The sequence below is a fragment of the Gadus macrocephalus genome, chromosome 4, assembly GCF_031168955.1.
Source record: "Gadus macrocephalus chromosome 4, ASM3116895v1".
In the NCBI taxonomy this organism is placed as follows: domain Eukaryota; kingdom Metazoa; phylum Chordata; class Actinopteri; order Gadiformes; family Gadidae; genus Gadus; species Gadus macrocephalus.
In genome coordinates, this window is record NC_082385.1 from 5811929 (window position 1) to 5827029 (window position 15101).

Below are 15101 nucleotides of genomic sequence, written 5' to 3' on the forward strand. Positions count from 1 at the left end.
CATTTGAGCCCTGATTTAAAAGTATAACGTTTTGAAGCAGACATGAGATATTTTAGAAGTTTCTTCAAGATATGCGGCGGATTAAAAAATGTAAAAGCTGGTTAATCACGCCTCGTTCAAACCTTGACAACAGTGAGATTCCCTGGTGAGAGACCTAGTGGCTTCTAATCAGTCCAACGCACGCAATGATCGTTCTGATTGCGTGAACTCAGACTAAACTCACCGATGAAATCTGGAGCTGCAGTTCGTTCTTCTCCTGCAGCACGCCGACCAGCTTCTCCTCCAGCTCCTTCTTGCGAGACTCGGCCTTGGCCAGGTTGGCCTTGCACTTCTCAAAGTCCTCCTTCATGTTGACCAGCTCCTTCTCCGTCTCGGCGCTCTTCAGCAGCGGCTTGATCTTGTAGTAGACCTTCATCCAGGGCCAGTGCTTCACGTTCATGAAGGAGCGGATGTTGTACTGGATGGTGAGGATGGCATCTCTGAGCAGTGGGGGTCGAGCGTCTTGATTATCATTTGATCATTGAATTATAGTTGAATTCATTTGTTTTAATAAATATGTTTATGTGGCGCTTTTCCCTGTACTCAAGGACACTTGACAAAGTCAGAAAATATTGTCATTTGATCATTGAGTTATAATTGAATTAATTTGTTAATAACTATGTTTATATGGGGCTTTTCAAGGTACTCTGTGAAACTTGATAAAGTCAGATAATACAAGCAAATATCAACAGCATAGTATAGTATGCTGTGGGAAAGACTACCACTCCTACTGTCTGGGGTCTTATCTTACGCACAAAAAGGGATCAAAGTGTCTCCCAAATTAACAAATGGTAAATAGTAACGAATTATGAATCATAAAATATCCTCCATCTTGGTTTTGGGGGAGAGGGGCGACCCTCACCTCCTCTCGAATCTCTTGTGGAACTCCTTCCGGACGACGAAGGAGCGACAGAGAGCCTGGATCATGGACACCAGGGAGGCCAGCTTGTCGTCCCTCATCTCCTCTAGCACTCCCAGCAGGCCTGCCTTGAAGAACACCTGCAGAGCCCAGACACACGTCATCAACCAGCCAACATGCACAGAGAGGATCGTCACAGGGACATTTGATCCAGTGAGTGGACGTTGATACGTGTTCCATACATTGATCTCTGGTTCATCATTGGGGGAGTATTGGGGAATGTAAAAAAAACAAAAAAAACAACAACTTGAATACAAAATTATTAATACAAGATATAATTTAAATGAGAAAAAATAGGATAATGCACATGATACAATGATTATAAATGAGGATTTGTAGTAGGGTACGAAAGCCATCCCATATTTGGTTTATTCTGGGTAATGTTGCAATAATAAAATGTATGTGTGGTCAAAGCGTTCCTTTCGTGACTCACCTTGGTGTGCCCGAACTTGTACTCCTGGTGGTCCACATCGATGGAGGCCAGCAGCTTCTCTGAGGCCTTCTTGTTGTCGATGAACTGTCCCTCCGGGATCACGCTCGCATTCAGCACTTTGTACCTACAATCAAAAGGGATGCCATGACTTCATATGACGTATGTCAATATATCAGTCATATCATTAGATAAGTCCAAAGCTTTAAATAAACCAGGCGATGCCTTTAAGTTAACTCTTTACAGTTTAGATCAGAGGTCTTCAACCTTATTTTAAGATCTCTTCCTTAGACGTCATACCTCTGCGATTTGACCCATCTCTGTGAATAAGCCGCTGCCCGGTCCGTTGACGGACTAAAGCATCCCGTCAGGAGCCGTACCTCTGCTTGAAGTCTGCGTAGGGGATCCTGCTGGGGAAGCCCTTCCTGCAGATGCGGATGCCCTCCAGCACGCCGTTACACCTCAGCTGGTGGATCACCAGGTGGTTCTCCATCAGCCCTGTGAACACCACCAACCCAGGCGTTAGTCAGGGTCGGACCGCACCCGCACCCGCTGGGATGGGATCGGCAGGGTGAGGTGGGTGGGGTGTCTGACCTGGAGTCTTGGACTCGTTGGGGATCAGGCAGCGGACGAAGTGGGGGTGGGTGCTCCTCAGGTTGGTCATCAGCTTGCCGAGATTATCCTGGATCCCATTGGAGTAGGTTAATTAGAGTGAGTGGGGGGGGGCTCCTTTTGGGTTAGAACTGTTATTTTTGCTGCTGTTACACGAGATTTGTGTTAATTAATAATTAATTTAATAATTAAGATCACAGATTAGATACACTTTTAATTTGATTATATACAATTTGATTACATTAGAATAGATTCAATTAGAATAGATTGGATCATTTTATTGTCATTTAGCACCAATGGCTTCAGGCAGGCAGAGGGAAACTGCTTCAAACGCTTCAACCAGAAACTAAACAGGTTTGAAACAGAAAGAGTTTGGAACTCACCCGGAACTGTGACGACACCGTCTGCATGGAACCGCCCTTCTTCTTCGCCCCTTTCTTGCTGGCGTCTGCTACACATCAACAACAACAGAACAGCCATTGAACGTATAGCTGTAGCAAAGGGGAATTATAAATCAACATTTTGAGAAGGGAACAGTTAAGGAACAACCGACATTTCAAACAAAAAGTGATCTCTGAACAACCAATAGGAAGGGGTTGTCTTATTGGTGAATTTGCATTGACAACCGACTGATTACAACTGGTGATCACTGGTTTCCATTCCAACGCGTTACTCTTGGAGGCACTTATCAATACATCCCCTCAGATAAAGAACACACATTGTGGTGTCTGAAACTCAAAGCCACCAGCGCTATACCTTCAGTCACAGGGGCGGCGGCGTACAGCAGCCCCAGCAGTTTGCAGGAGGACTTCTGGTATATCTGGACCACCGAGTCGTTCAGGGGGTCCTTGTTCTTGTCCAGCCAGCCGCAGATGTTGTAGTCCACGGTGCCGGCGTAGTGCACCAGGGAGAAGTGGGCCTCCGCCTTGCCCTTGGCGGCCTTGGGCTTCTGGAAGGCGCTGTTCTTCCCCATGTGCTGGTCGTACAGCTTGTTCTTGAAGGTGGTGTCCGAGGCCTTGGGGAACATGCACTCCTCCTCCAGGATGGAGAAGAGGCCCATTGGCTGAGCGGGGGGGCGGAGATGTAACCGTTAGAAATGGGGATTGTGTGTGTGACGCTGTGTGGTCCCACATGCCTTTCACCGATAGGAATCGATGCAAAGTGTTCCCAGTCAGAGTGTTTATTTATCGTACGCACGATGTGACACAGGGTCATTCTGGAGAAAGCAATTGTTTTGACAAGGCAACCATTGCAGTAGTTCCTCTTACAGTTAAAGCGCTAGTAATACAAAACTTTTTAAAATAATATAAACCAGTAGCAGGTGTTACAGTTTGTATGAGCAAGAATGACAGTTTTGAATCATTCACCATCATTTAAAGAGAAACCGCCATGCTAGGCTTTATTCATTAAAGAGTACTGCTCAAACGCAAGTCGGACTATTGATTGACAGAATCTTTCTGATTTGGACCAATGCATAACAAATATCCCAAACCAATGAGGTCACTGTTCCAACTCTTATAAATGGGTTGAGGTTGCTGACTGCAATTCTTTCACCGGACCTTTAGTGATATCCTATAAGCCAAGGTGTGTCGAATACGTGCATGACGACCACAACTCGTACCTTCTCGATTAGCTCAATGCAGGCAGCCAAGTCCATGCCGAAGTCAATGAACTCCCAGATGATCCCCTCCTTCTTGTACTCCTCTTGCTCCAGCACGAACATGGTGTGGTTGAAGAACTGTTGCAGTTTCTCATTGGTGAAGTTGATGCACAGCTGCTCCATGCTGTTGTACTGGAAAAAACACAAGTAGAAAAACTAAAACCAAACTAGGCCATTCTCAATTCACCTGCCACTCAACTGTCCATGAATCCGAAGACAAAACTAGATCAAAATATGACACATCGTTCTCCATTTAACTGTCACTCAACTGTCGAGGAATCAGAAGTTCGACAAAACTAGATCAAAATATGACACATCGTTCTCCATTTAACTGTCACTCAACCGTCGAGGAATCAGAAGTTAGACAAAACTAGGTCAACAACTCTCCCGTCATTTTGAATCCAGAAATGTGAAAGTTGACCTAGTTGTGTCTCGTCCCTGGTCTCACTTCTCCTGGAGGAGGATGACACACACAACTAGGTCACCACGTTTCACATGTGAAGACGTCGACCTGGTTTTGTCTCTCAGGGGGGGGGGGGGGAAGATCTCTCACGTCGAAGATCTCGAAGCCGGCGATGTCCAGCACGCCGATGAAGAAGTTGCGGGGCTGCTTGGTGTCCAGCATCTGGTTGATGCGGACCACCATCCACAAGAACATGCGCTCGTAGATGGACTTGGCCAGGGCGCTCGCCGAGTTGGTCACCTAGGCAACCAGCGAAAACAGGCGTGACACACATTGTGACAACTTTTATAACTACTGCTATTACTGCTACGACTACTGTCGTACTCCTCATCATCACCATAATCGTCAACCTCATCATCATGACCACAAACATTATTTTCTTCATCATCGCCATGAACGTCATCATCGTCTTCATCATAATCACAATCATCATCATCATTATCATCATCACCATAAACATTGTCTTATTATAAATGACATTATAAGATGACATTAAAAATGTCATCTTCGCGATAAACATAATCATCATCATCCCCATCATCAGCATAAACATTCACAGCCTCTTCCTCATAATCACCATAAACATCCTCATCTTCATCACCATAAACATCACCATCCTCTTCAGCATCATCACCATAACCACCAGTATGTCCTCCTCCCCAGCCTCCACCTCCTCCCTCTCACCTGGGGTACCGTCTGCCCCTTGGTGACGTACTCGTTGCCGACCTTCACGCGCGGGTAGCACATGGCCTTCAGCATGTCGGCCGAGTTCAGCCCCAGCAGGTACCCGATCTTATCGGCCACTGGAAAGAGGAAAAGGTTCACCGTTTGTCCGTTGAAACTTTGATCCGAAATGTCACTTCCTAATGTGTTGCAGATGGGCAAAGCATTGGGATGTAATGGATGGGTTTTTTGCTTTAAAAGGAAGACGTCCCTTATGATGAATCATTTAGCAGTTGCTCCTATGGGGAATTCAGACTGAATATTTCAATAGATTATATTACATTGTAGTATTTTTAGAAATGATATTACATTACATAGGATTAGAATACATTGCATTAAAATTCATCACTTTCGTTTTTGATTATATAAAATTTATTTATTTATATGAGAAAAATGTCGTATAATTCAACGCACAACATCATGGTATAATACCAGATGGTTCCAAATAGGGTGTTGTGATGACATGAAGGGGTAGGGAGGGGGGAATCAGCTGAGTCAGCAGTCACGGGGTGGTTGGGTTCGAACGCAGAACCTTTCGGTATGGGAGTCGAAGTAACCCTGACCGCTAGACCGTCCTTGCCCATGGAGATGGATCAGAGGTTGTGTTCTGGGTCTGACCGTCCGTGCTGTCGGGCTCCGCCTGCTCCTCGCGCTGCTTCTGCTTGAACTTCATGTTCCCGTGGTGCATGACCGAGCCGGTCAGCTTGTAGATGCTCAGCTTCTCCTCCGAGGTGAAGCCCAAGATGTCGATGGCCGTCTGGAGGGGCGGGTGCAGAGAGATAATGGTGCATGGTTTTCACACGTTTAATGCGTTATTAAAAACGCTAGATCTGAGATATTATGGAAAAAATTAATTAAAAGGGCCAGCGCACATTAATAAACATGAGCACCAGACTTCATCATTGTAAATGTGCCCGATATAGCCATGCAAGCTCATTTTCATCTGTAGTCCCTGGCAGGTTGATCGTTTAAAAGAAAAAGTTGGTTAATCGTACCTTTGTTAAGATGAGATCAATGGTTTGTGGCTGTACATAAAAGTTAGATATAGATGTACTTATTTTACACTCACTCGAATGACTAAAACGTTTTGTTGTTATTTAGGTGATTTTTAGCACTCAAACGCTATCCAGTTGAATTAGCCTCTTTCCAGCTCTTTTCAAATGATCTCTTCTGTCCTAAAATGAACTAAAACAACTCAAACACAGAAGGCACCTCCTCGGCACGTCCTCCTTCAAAGGTCGGAGGGTGAGTGAATGGATGAATGGCGACTCACGTCCGTGGCCACCAGCTCTTCCTTGTCGTCTATGCTGGCCACGGTGATCTGGCCCTGGCTGATCATGGGGAAGTCGTAGGGGTTGGTGGTGATCAGGGTCATCTCTGTTAAGGGGAGAGAAGGGGGCACAGTGTGGACTGCGTTGGGCGTGGTCCACGTTTACCTCTTCCTCACAGAGCAGCTGAGCAGTGGAGATTTTCAGCCACTATTTTATCCAGTGGACTTCAATTGGGATACATGTTGTCATAAAGGAGCAGGAAGGAGTTTGGGCTTCTTGCTGGGACTAGGGGATTGAACCTTTAAGTGTCCAGCACCCTAACCAATGGACATTCCTGCCACTACTGGTTACACTGGTGTTACACCAGTGACATAAGTAATAACTGACTAATGATAAAGAATGATGAGGTGTGATTTCCCTCACAACCACTCATTATATGAAGGCGATTTGGTTTACTTGAAAAGCACTATATATCTGTAATGAAATATAATTATAATGATGGCGGTAGCAGAACGTATAGCACATATGGAAGTGTACCGATCAGCTCTGGCATGTGGTTGGTCATCATCTGATAGAAGATGTGGTAACCCCTCTCGTCTGGGAGTTGAAAGGTCACGCGGGACTTCTCCAGTAGATCTGTGGGGAAAAATACGAACCACAAACCCTTCTGATTGAGTCGTGCTTCTATGTGCAATGCCATAGGAACTGGATGGGGTATCACAGAAACATCCTCAGTTTGTGTGAATCCATCCTGAGAGATAAGCTATATTGATGGGCATACGTTTTTTTATATGTGTGACTGACTCACAGGTCTCAATATCAGCGCTGGCCAGCTTGCCACTGGTGCCAAAGTGAATCCTGATGAATTTACCCTGCAACAGAAAACACAGGAACTTATGATTGTTGGGCTAGTAGTTTAGTTACACTTGAGCAAAGAAAAGTCTGATTTAGAATAACGTGGGATCAAGCAGTCCTACTATGTTATTGGAGAACTACAGGGGGGGACTGCACAACCCAAAACCAAAAACCGTAAGGGGTGGAATCACGCCTTGGGCCCTGCTTAGTAACAGAGATTTTCTACCTCAGAAATGTATTTTGCCAGAGTGGATGAAGTTTTCAGAAGCGAATTCAATAAGTGCATTCCTCCTGGGGCCAGTCAAACAGTGTCGATTCGATTTTTTTTAGTAACTGCTGCTGGCCAAATTCAATTACGTGCTTACAGATCCCTGCCTCAGGCAAAATGATTGGCCCAAAACAAAAATGAAGCGAAATAAAGTGAAACTCCCTGTTCCCCCAGAATGAACTTTTCTGCCATCAGACTTCGGACAGTCATCTAAAGTCAGATTTATGAGACATAGACACACAGGCAGCTAGGTACTTACGAAGCGAGAGGAGTTGTCGTTCCTCACGGTCTTGGCGTTGCCGTAGGCCTCCAGTAGGGGATTGGCAGCAATGATCTGGTCCTCAAGAGACCCCTGGATCCGAGCAGATCAGTTATATAGTAGTGTGTGTGTTATCATAAAGAGGAACACCTGGTGTTTGCTTGCCTGCTAGGCCCCTACACTGAGAACTTGGAGGTTGTTTCACACGTTATGAATCAAGTCTCACGTGATGGGCCGAATCATGTGAGATTATCCCACCTGGATTTTCCCGGCAGTCTCTTTCTTCTTCTCTCCTCCAGCCACTGCAATTGTTGCAAAGTACTGGATGACACGCTTGGTGTTCACCGTCTTCCCTGCACCGGATTCTCCACTAGGTAGCGGCACAAACAAGACTCAGGCCTCGGATACCCAACACACACACACAGGCTGGGGGTTTGATATCGTCTTTGCTTTGAGGTACTTACGTAATCAGGACAGACTGGTTCTCCCTGTCTACAAGAAGAACATGAAAAGAAAGCACAATGTTTATTGAACATCAGAATCCAACTCTAGAACCTGAAACCAGAATCCTTTACATAATCCGAATACACAAAAACATGGAATCCGAAAACAGCAATCGGATTCCCATTCAGCCAATCCTAGAGCCCGTACCGGTCAGCATGTTCTGATAGGCGTTATCAGAGACGGAGAAGATGTGGGGAGGAGCCTCCATGCGCTTCTTCCCCCGGTAGGCGTTGACCACTTCCTGGTCGTACACAGGAAGCCACTTGTACGGGTTCACCGTAGCGCAGAACAACCCTGAGTAGGTCTGGGGAGCACGCGGAGACCAAATTATTGATCGACTCATAACTGTTCTAGCTCAAATCAAAGCACCAGGGTTCGGGGTTCGATTCCCGAAGAGGCCAAACAAATAAAAATGAACCACTGTTGTTATTGTAAACTAGCATTTGCTAAGTAATATTTAGCTTATTCTTTAAAACAAATGCGGCATTTTATAAACATTCTTCATGCCATGGTTCCGTTATTGTTTTTCAATGAAAGTGTATCTCAGCTCCAAACACAGAATATTGAGTCAATTGTGTACTTTGATGTGCATAGTGGCATGAATCATTCATTTGTGTTTGTCAGGTGTGTGTGTGCGTGTGTGTGTGTGTGTGCATGTGTTCGTGTGTGCGCGTATGTGCACGTGCGTGTGTACGTGTGTATGTGTACGTGCATGTATGCGTGTGTGTGCGTGCGCGTGTGTGTGTGTGTGCGTCGTCTCACGTAGATCATCCAGGCGGCATAGCGCTCCTTGAGGTTGTACAGCACGGACGCCTCGTTGAGGTAGGTCATCATGGCCATGTCCTCGATCTTGTCATACTTGGGAGGGTTCATGCTGGACACGTCGTCCTCCTTCACAGTCCTGGTCTGGAGCACAAGAGGACAATGAGTGTGTGTGGACATAGATGTGTATCAAGGCTGATTACTAGATATACTGTGCATAGGGATATTAGTTCACTTTTTAGATATGAAAATGCATTGTCGCTGCTGTTGAGCAGCTTATATAGTAACTATACTATACAACTATACTAGCGCAGCTTATGAAATAATTACTAGTATACTTACCAAACTTTACTACAAACACTACAATACAACTATCTCTCCTACCTCTTCACTGCTGAGTCGCTTATAAAATAAAGTCTTGCTTACCATCTAAACCATTGGTTCTCAAAGTGCGGCCCACGGGCCAATGGCGGCCCGCAGAAAAATTCCTGGCGGCCCGCAATGTAAGTACAATTTATTTTTTATTATATCAAAATTAATTCATACAAAAATAAATAAATATAAAGAGAAAAGTCGACTCTCTCTTTCAATTAAATCCCCTTACATTTGTTAGTTTTAATCCGAATGGACATTTCTTTGAAAGGATGAACCTCAGTTTTGTGATTTAGATCTCACTTGACCTCACTCCCAGAGGTCCACGGTGCAATGTTTTTTTTCACCACTGGGATGCTGACGGCGTTTCCCGCCAATTTTTTTTTCCTTTGGCAGCCCTCAGTCAAGTTCTGGGTTCCTAAATTGGCCCTCCGCTGTCAAAACTTTGAGAACCCCTGAACTATACATTCCAAATGACCATAAACACTAGGGTCCAAACGACCGTGAACGATACGATCTAGCCGCTGAACCTCACTTCCTCACGGTGTCGCAGCTCATAATATAAAGTGTTATATACCACCTAAACTATACAACCCCAAACAACCATTAGCACTACGATCCGACTGCTGAAGCCCAAATACTCGCTGTGGAGCAGCGTCCCAGCCCAAAGCACCATAAACACTAGGATCCAGCCGCTGTGCCCCACCTCCTCGCTGTGGAGCAGCGTCCCAGCCCAAAGCACCATAAACACTAGGATCCAGCCGCTGTGCCCCACCTCCTCGCTGTGGAGCAGCGTCCCAGCCCAAAGCACCATAAACACTAGGATCCAGCCGCTGTGCCCCACCTCCTCGCTGTGGAGCAGCGTCCCAGCCCAAAGCACCATAAACACTAGGATCCAGCCGCTGTGCCCCACCTCCTCGCTGAGGAGCAGCTTGACGGTGACCTGGTCCTTGTCCCTCTTGACGATGGTGGCCTTCAGGTACAGCTCCTTCTCGTCCACCACGTAGCACGCCGCCTTGGCGTCGAAGGGCCGCGTCTGGGCCTCGATGCGCTCCTTCTCCGGCTTGCGCAGGAACACCGCCGCCTTGCCGTAGGCCGCCATCTCAGCGTCCGTGCTCATGGTCGGATCTCGCCGCTGCTTGGGCGGGAAGGCGGTAGAGGCCCGGGGTGGTTTCATGTTTTATTCAGATTTGGTTGCATTTGGTTAAGTTATATTGTATGAAGTTGGATTGGATTAGAAGCCCCTAAACGACATGACGTTTAATTTAATTGGATTGATTCATATAAGTTAAGTTGATTATAAAGTTGAAATTTGTATCGATCTCATTAGGTTACTGCATATCATTGCTAGACTATTTTACATTTTAATACATTACATTATGATCAATTATATTAGGTTGCTGCATAACATTACATTGCATCAGAAAGCATTGCATTAGAATTCAGCACTTTATATTTGATTAGTATAATTCAATGCACTGCAACCTGGTATAACAAATGGTTCCAAAGCGTGTGGTGATGACATGATTTAATTGAATTAAGTAGCATTGAGGATGGGTTGTCACTTCAAGACAAATTATTAACTTTGAAAGGCACTGAGATACTGCAGTGTCACCATGTGAAGGAGATCCATCTTTGGTGAAATAACTAATATGAACTTTTAATAGAGGAAATAGAAAAATTAAGAAAAAGTCAAATAAATGCTCACCTGTATTCACTTCCTAGACAGCTGTTTATTCGTCTTCTGTCTCTGTCAAATGTTTAATTGTATTTTTAGTGTTTTTAGTTGGAATTGCTGTTCATGGTTCATGGTAAAGTGTCCAAGTAACAATTACATGAAATATATGTAAAAAATGAACAATGCAAAGCAGGGTCTTACCAGAGATAATGGGGGTCTTGAGAACTTGTGATGTGTTTTGATGCCCCAGCCTCTTCTTATACCCCTCCATCAGAGTGTGAAGCCAAGCAGAGGTCAAGATGTGGAAGCCAAGACACCCCCATGCTCTGATCCCATATAAACACACACACACACACACACACACACACACACACACACACACACACACACACACACACACACACGAGTACGCACAAACACTCTCTTACACACACGCACACTCACGTACCCACTGGGAAATTAAATTTCTTTAACATCTTGCTTTCATTTTTAACCCTAGGATTGGCCAAATCATAATCAAAGTGTTAACGTGTAAAAACTGCCTACATTTAATAATAAACCAAAAAAGACCCAAAACCATCTTATATGGACTGCAGCAGCTCTGATTCGAGTTTTTCAAAGTTCCTATTTGACCAATGATACAAGTGTTACAGCCAAAACAATAGGCAATCTGATGATAGCCTGTATTCTCACTCCTGTGCTAATTACACAATGTACTGTGAGCTACATAACTGACCACTGGCAGCAGTGACATGATACTTATACAATACTTTGCATAATAAACGTTGCATCGTTTTGTATGAATTGCAGTGTGTAAACCTACTAGATATAGGCCTAATGATTATGATTTCTTCCCCGCTGAGCCTCTGGTCATAAAAAAGAGAAAAGTAACGCAAAGAAAAGTAACCGGTTAATGTTAATGTCATTGATTGACCTCCATTACATATAGGCTTGGAGCATTTGGAGAATGCTAATCCGCGTCATAGGTGATATAGGATGCAGCTGCTGTGTTAAGTGGACTGATCCGTGACCGTGGGTGTCATGCACACGTGTGTTAGTCTCTGTGCAAAGAAGTGTCTTCATCTGTGACCTTGTCTTGAGATATGTCCCGGTCCAAGGTATTTAATTGGTTCTCCGGTAATATGTTCACTGCAACGTCTTTCGATACAACACGTTTCTGTTGATTCGCTACTTGCCACACTTGCAAGTCAATACTCCTAACAAATAAATAACTATTAATATCTGTTATGTCTACTCTGTTCTTTCGATTTCTGAGGTGTTTGTTCTGCTGGAATAACATCACACGGACACTGTCAATGTCTGGAGGGTTCGTTCAGAGAGAATGTGTCAAGATTTCATACTGGTCAACTGCATCAAATACAAGGGCTTGGTCAAATATAACAATGTCTCAATGGCACGAGCGATACAAGAATATGACAAAGGGCACACTGTGTAATCTATTCTATACACTATGCGAGGATTAGTGTATAGGATATGATGATATAAACTCACTATTAGCGTACTAATGTAGCCTATTATTAACAGAAGCAATATTGACCTCGGTCATTATAGTGTCATGCAGGCTTATATCTCGTGCTACCTATCTTGGACTAAATCGTAATTTTTAAACAGGCTACCATGCATTATATTATCAATTGAATATCTCCGATCACTTCGGTATCTATTGCTTCTCTGTAGGCACAATGGAAAGAGACACAGGTTTAATGCCATATCAGCAGCTCACACACCTTATGCTCTATTAATATAAACAAATAAACATATGAATAAAGAGTTCTAGATTCATTAAAGCAGATTAGATAATATTTAGGCAGATTAACCACCGTCATTTATCAAATTGACACACACACGCTATTAGCTAGAAGTCTATTGACATTCAGAAAGGACAAAACTAAGTCCGGATAGCTTAGCTTCCCAGACTTAAAACGATTCAGTCCTTCCCTCCTGATCATGGAAAGAAGGGATGAAGATTTTACACCTCACCACAGCTGTTTTTATTTGTCATTGATGTACAGAAAAGGTCAACGCCAGAGTGTTAACGCTAGGTTGATGCTAACTTCCCTGCTTTAACTGGTGTTGTGGGATGAAAATGAAAATAATACTGTAACAAAGCCCTTCTGAATCAGAGGACGATAGAAGGCTAGATTTTTGGTCGCTCAAACACCACTAATATCTCAGTTAGTTGCTCAGGAAAGAGTAAACTAATGAACTAATATTGATTTTGCTAAATATCCCTAAAATTGTATGAATCCCTTAATCTTAACTATTTTATGCCTAGACTTATATTTTCTACTCTTCCAATTTGAATGTATGATCCTATCAGTTCACTCTTGTAATCATAAGCGTTTATCTTTTTAATATAGAGACATCACGGTTGAATCCAGAAATTATATCTTCAAAAATAAACTTTTATTTCATGATAAGAAGTCACAATACAAATCTCCCGAAATGGTAACACAGAGACAGACTTTATGATTGGAATCTCAACCCCGACGTATTCCCTGTAAATCAGTTCAGTAATACTTGTAGAACCCTTTTATTCACCGCACATGTTTTCAATAAAAAAAAGAATAGGGAGATTTGATGATCCAATGATCGTCGAAAAAAAATGAGTATTATGTGACATCATTGTAGGAGGTTACGTTATGATGACATCATTCAGACGACCTATAGTGACATCGAGAGCCTCCCTTATGATGACATCATCAACCGGATCTCCTTGGTGATGACATCATTGTGGGAAGACCCTTGTGATGACATCATAAACCAGGTTCCCTTGATGATGAAATCATTGTGGGAGGACCCTTTGTGATGACATGTGGTTCGTAGCCTCACATATGACGACATCACAAACCGGGTCTCCGTGATGATGACATCATTGTGGGAGGACCCTTTGTGATGACATCATTGTAGGAAAACCCTTTGTTATGACATAGTTGGCAGCCTCCCTTGTGATGCCATTGAGCGGTGATGCCATCACCTCTGTGAGATCATGACTGTGGCAGCGGGGGTCCGAACATCTCCATGGTCTCCAGGACCAGGGACAGGTTGTCCATGAACGCCCCCACAGACACACGCAGAATCCGGGCTTCGTCTGCCGTCCACCTCCTTAAACCAGGATTTTAACAAGAGTACAAAGAATAAAACATATTTATACAGATCTTTGTGTCTTCTTGTCTTTTATTACAAAAATAAAAAGCAACATAATAAAACATAGAAAGAACACAGAACATACAAAGATTTGCTGATCAAATGTATATGCTTGAATAAAATATACCAATGCATGGATTATTTGCAACGACAATGTGTTTATGGAAAATCGGGGCTTACACAGAGAGAGTGCTTCCGGACAACGTAAGTATCTTGCTGATGCCTCCTTTCCGTGGCTCTCGGTCGGGCGACAGAGACTGGAGAGCGATGGAGGCTTCCCGGGACGAAGGGAAAGGAACATCTAAAGCACTGAAGATTGGCTAAGGACAAGGACTTTAGGTAGAATAATTGTGGTTGTCTTCCTCAATAAAAACGTTATTCTGGAATATTATATTCATAGCATATGTTAATTCAGAGTAATACCATATCCTTTCAATAAAGTGTGTGGGGAAATTATTTTGATGATATAAACAGCTAGCTCCGAGGTCAAGGTAAACCATAACTCATTGTAATCGTCTGTTTTTCATAGTTGGCCCTACATGATCTAGAAAAATACAATAGTAATAACACAGGAAGATATAATATCAATGACCAACAACACAGAGACGGATAAATACACAAGGGAAAGATAAATACACAGAACCTCAACTAACTAGTCTGATAAAACAATTATTCTCATCATCTAATAAATCGGGATGGATAACATCTAACTATATCATAATTAATGCTTTTTAAGGTTTTCCAAAACGATACAACGCAATGATAAGGAATAATGTTTCGTGACAGCAATGCGTTGAACACCAAAACAAACCCCAATCCAAAGATGCCATGCGATCGAAATCAATACAGACCGCACTCATATACTGCTTCATTCATAGTATTAGTTAAGAGCACGTATGTGAGCGCGTTTGGATTAGATAATGTACCTCATTAATTGTGTTTCAAATATAGAATATAGAAAGGTAAAAAAAGGATACAATTCCAGCTTCCCCGGCTCGATCTGTACACTGCCGGGCGCCGCCATTGTGGCATCAGAGAGGAGTAGACGCAGCTGTTGATTGACAGACGCACATTCGAAGAAATTGTACAGATGTGATGTAGGTTACTTAAAAAAAAAT

At 43.5% G+C, this 15101-nt stretch overlaps 2 protein-coding genes across 2 annotated transcripts in view; both read right to left on the reverse strand.

Moving 5' to 3' along the window:
• Window positions 1-10269, reverse strand: part of LOC132455721 (myosin heavy chain, fast skeletal muscle-like) — a 24046-nt gene extending 13777 nt beyond the window's left edge. The window contains exons 1-20 of the mRNA XM_060049659.1: window positions 10051-10269; window positions 8766-8909; window positions 8151-8307; window positions 7964-7991; window positions 7758-7869; window positions 7500-7592; window positions 6926-6989; window positions 6655-6753; window positions 6120-6223; window positions 5465-5603; window positions 4808-4926; window positions 4214-4363; window positions 3622-3792; window positions 2757-3063; window positions 2384-2451; window positions 1983-2070; window positions 1769-1886; window positions 1392-1515; window positions 902-1038; window positions 224-479 (exon numbers count right to left, since the gene is read on the reverse strand). Coding sequence (XP_059905642.1) covers window positions 224-479; window positions 902-1038; window positions 1392-1515; window positions 1769-1886; window positions 1983-2070; window positions 2384-2451; window positions 2757-3063; window positions 3622-3792; window positions 4214-4363; window positions 4808-4926; window positions 5465-5603; window positions 6120-6223; window positions 6655-6753; window positions 6926-6989; window positions 7500-7592; window positions 7758-7869; window positions 7964-7991; window positions 8151-8307; window positions 8766-8909; window positions 10051-10257 — 2685 coding nt within the window. The 5' untranslated portion in view covers window positions 10258-10269. The remainder of the gene's footprint in view (window positions 1-223; window positions 480-901; window positions 1039-1391; window positions 1516-1768; window positions 1887-1982; window positions 2071-2383; window positions 2452-2756; window positions 3064-3621; window positions 3793-4213; window positions 4364-4807; window positions 4927-5464; window positions 5604-6119; window positions 6224-6654; window positions 6754-6925; window positions 6990-7499; window positions 7593-7757; window positions 7870-7963; window positions 7992-8150; window positions 8308-8765; window positions 8910-10050) is intronic.
• Window positions 10270-13220: 2951 nt separating this feature from the next.
• LOC132455723 (EKC/KEOPS complex subunit Lage3) lies at window positions 13221-15098 on the reverse strand. Its single transcript, XM_060049662.1, has 3 exons — window positions 14961-15098; window positions 14164-14292; window positions 13221-13941 (listed from the first exon to the last, which is right to left on the reverse strand). The coding sequence occupies exons 1-3, from the start codon at window positions 15005-15007 to the stop codon at window positions 13824-13826; spliced, it is 294 nt and encodes a 97-aa protein (XP_059905645.1). The 5' UTR covers window positions 15008-15098; the 3' UTR covers window positions 13221-13823.
• Window positions 15099-15101: the final 3 nt, after the last annotated feature.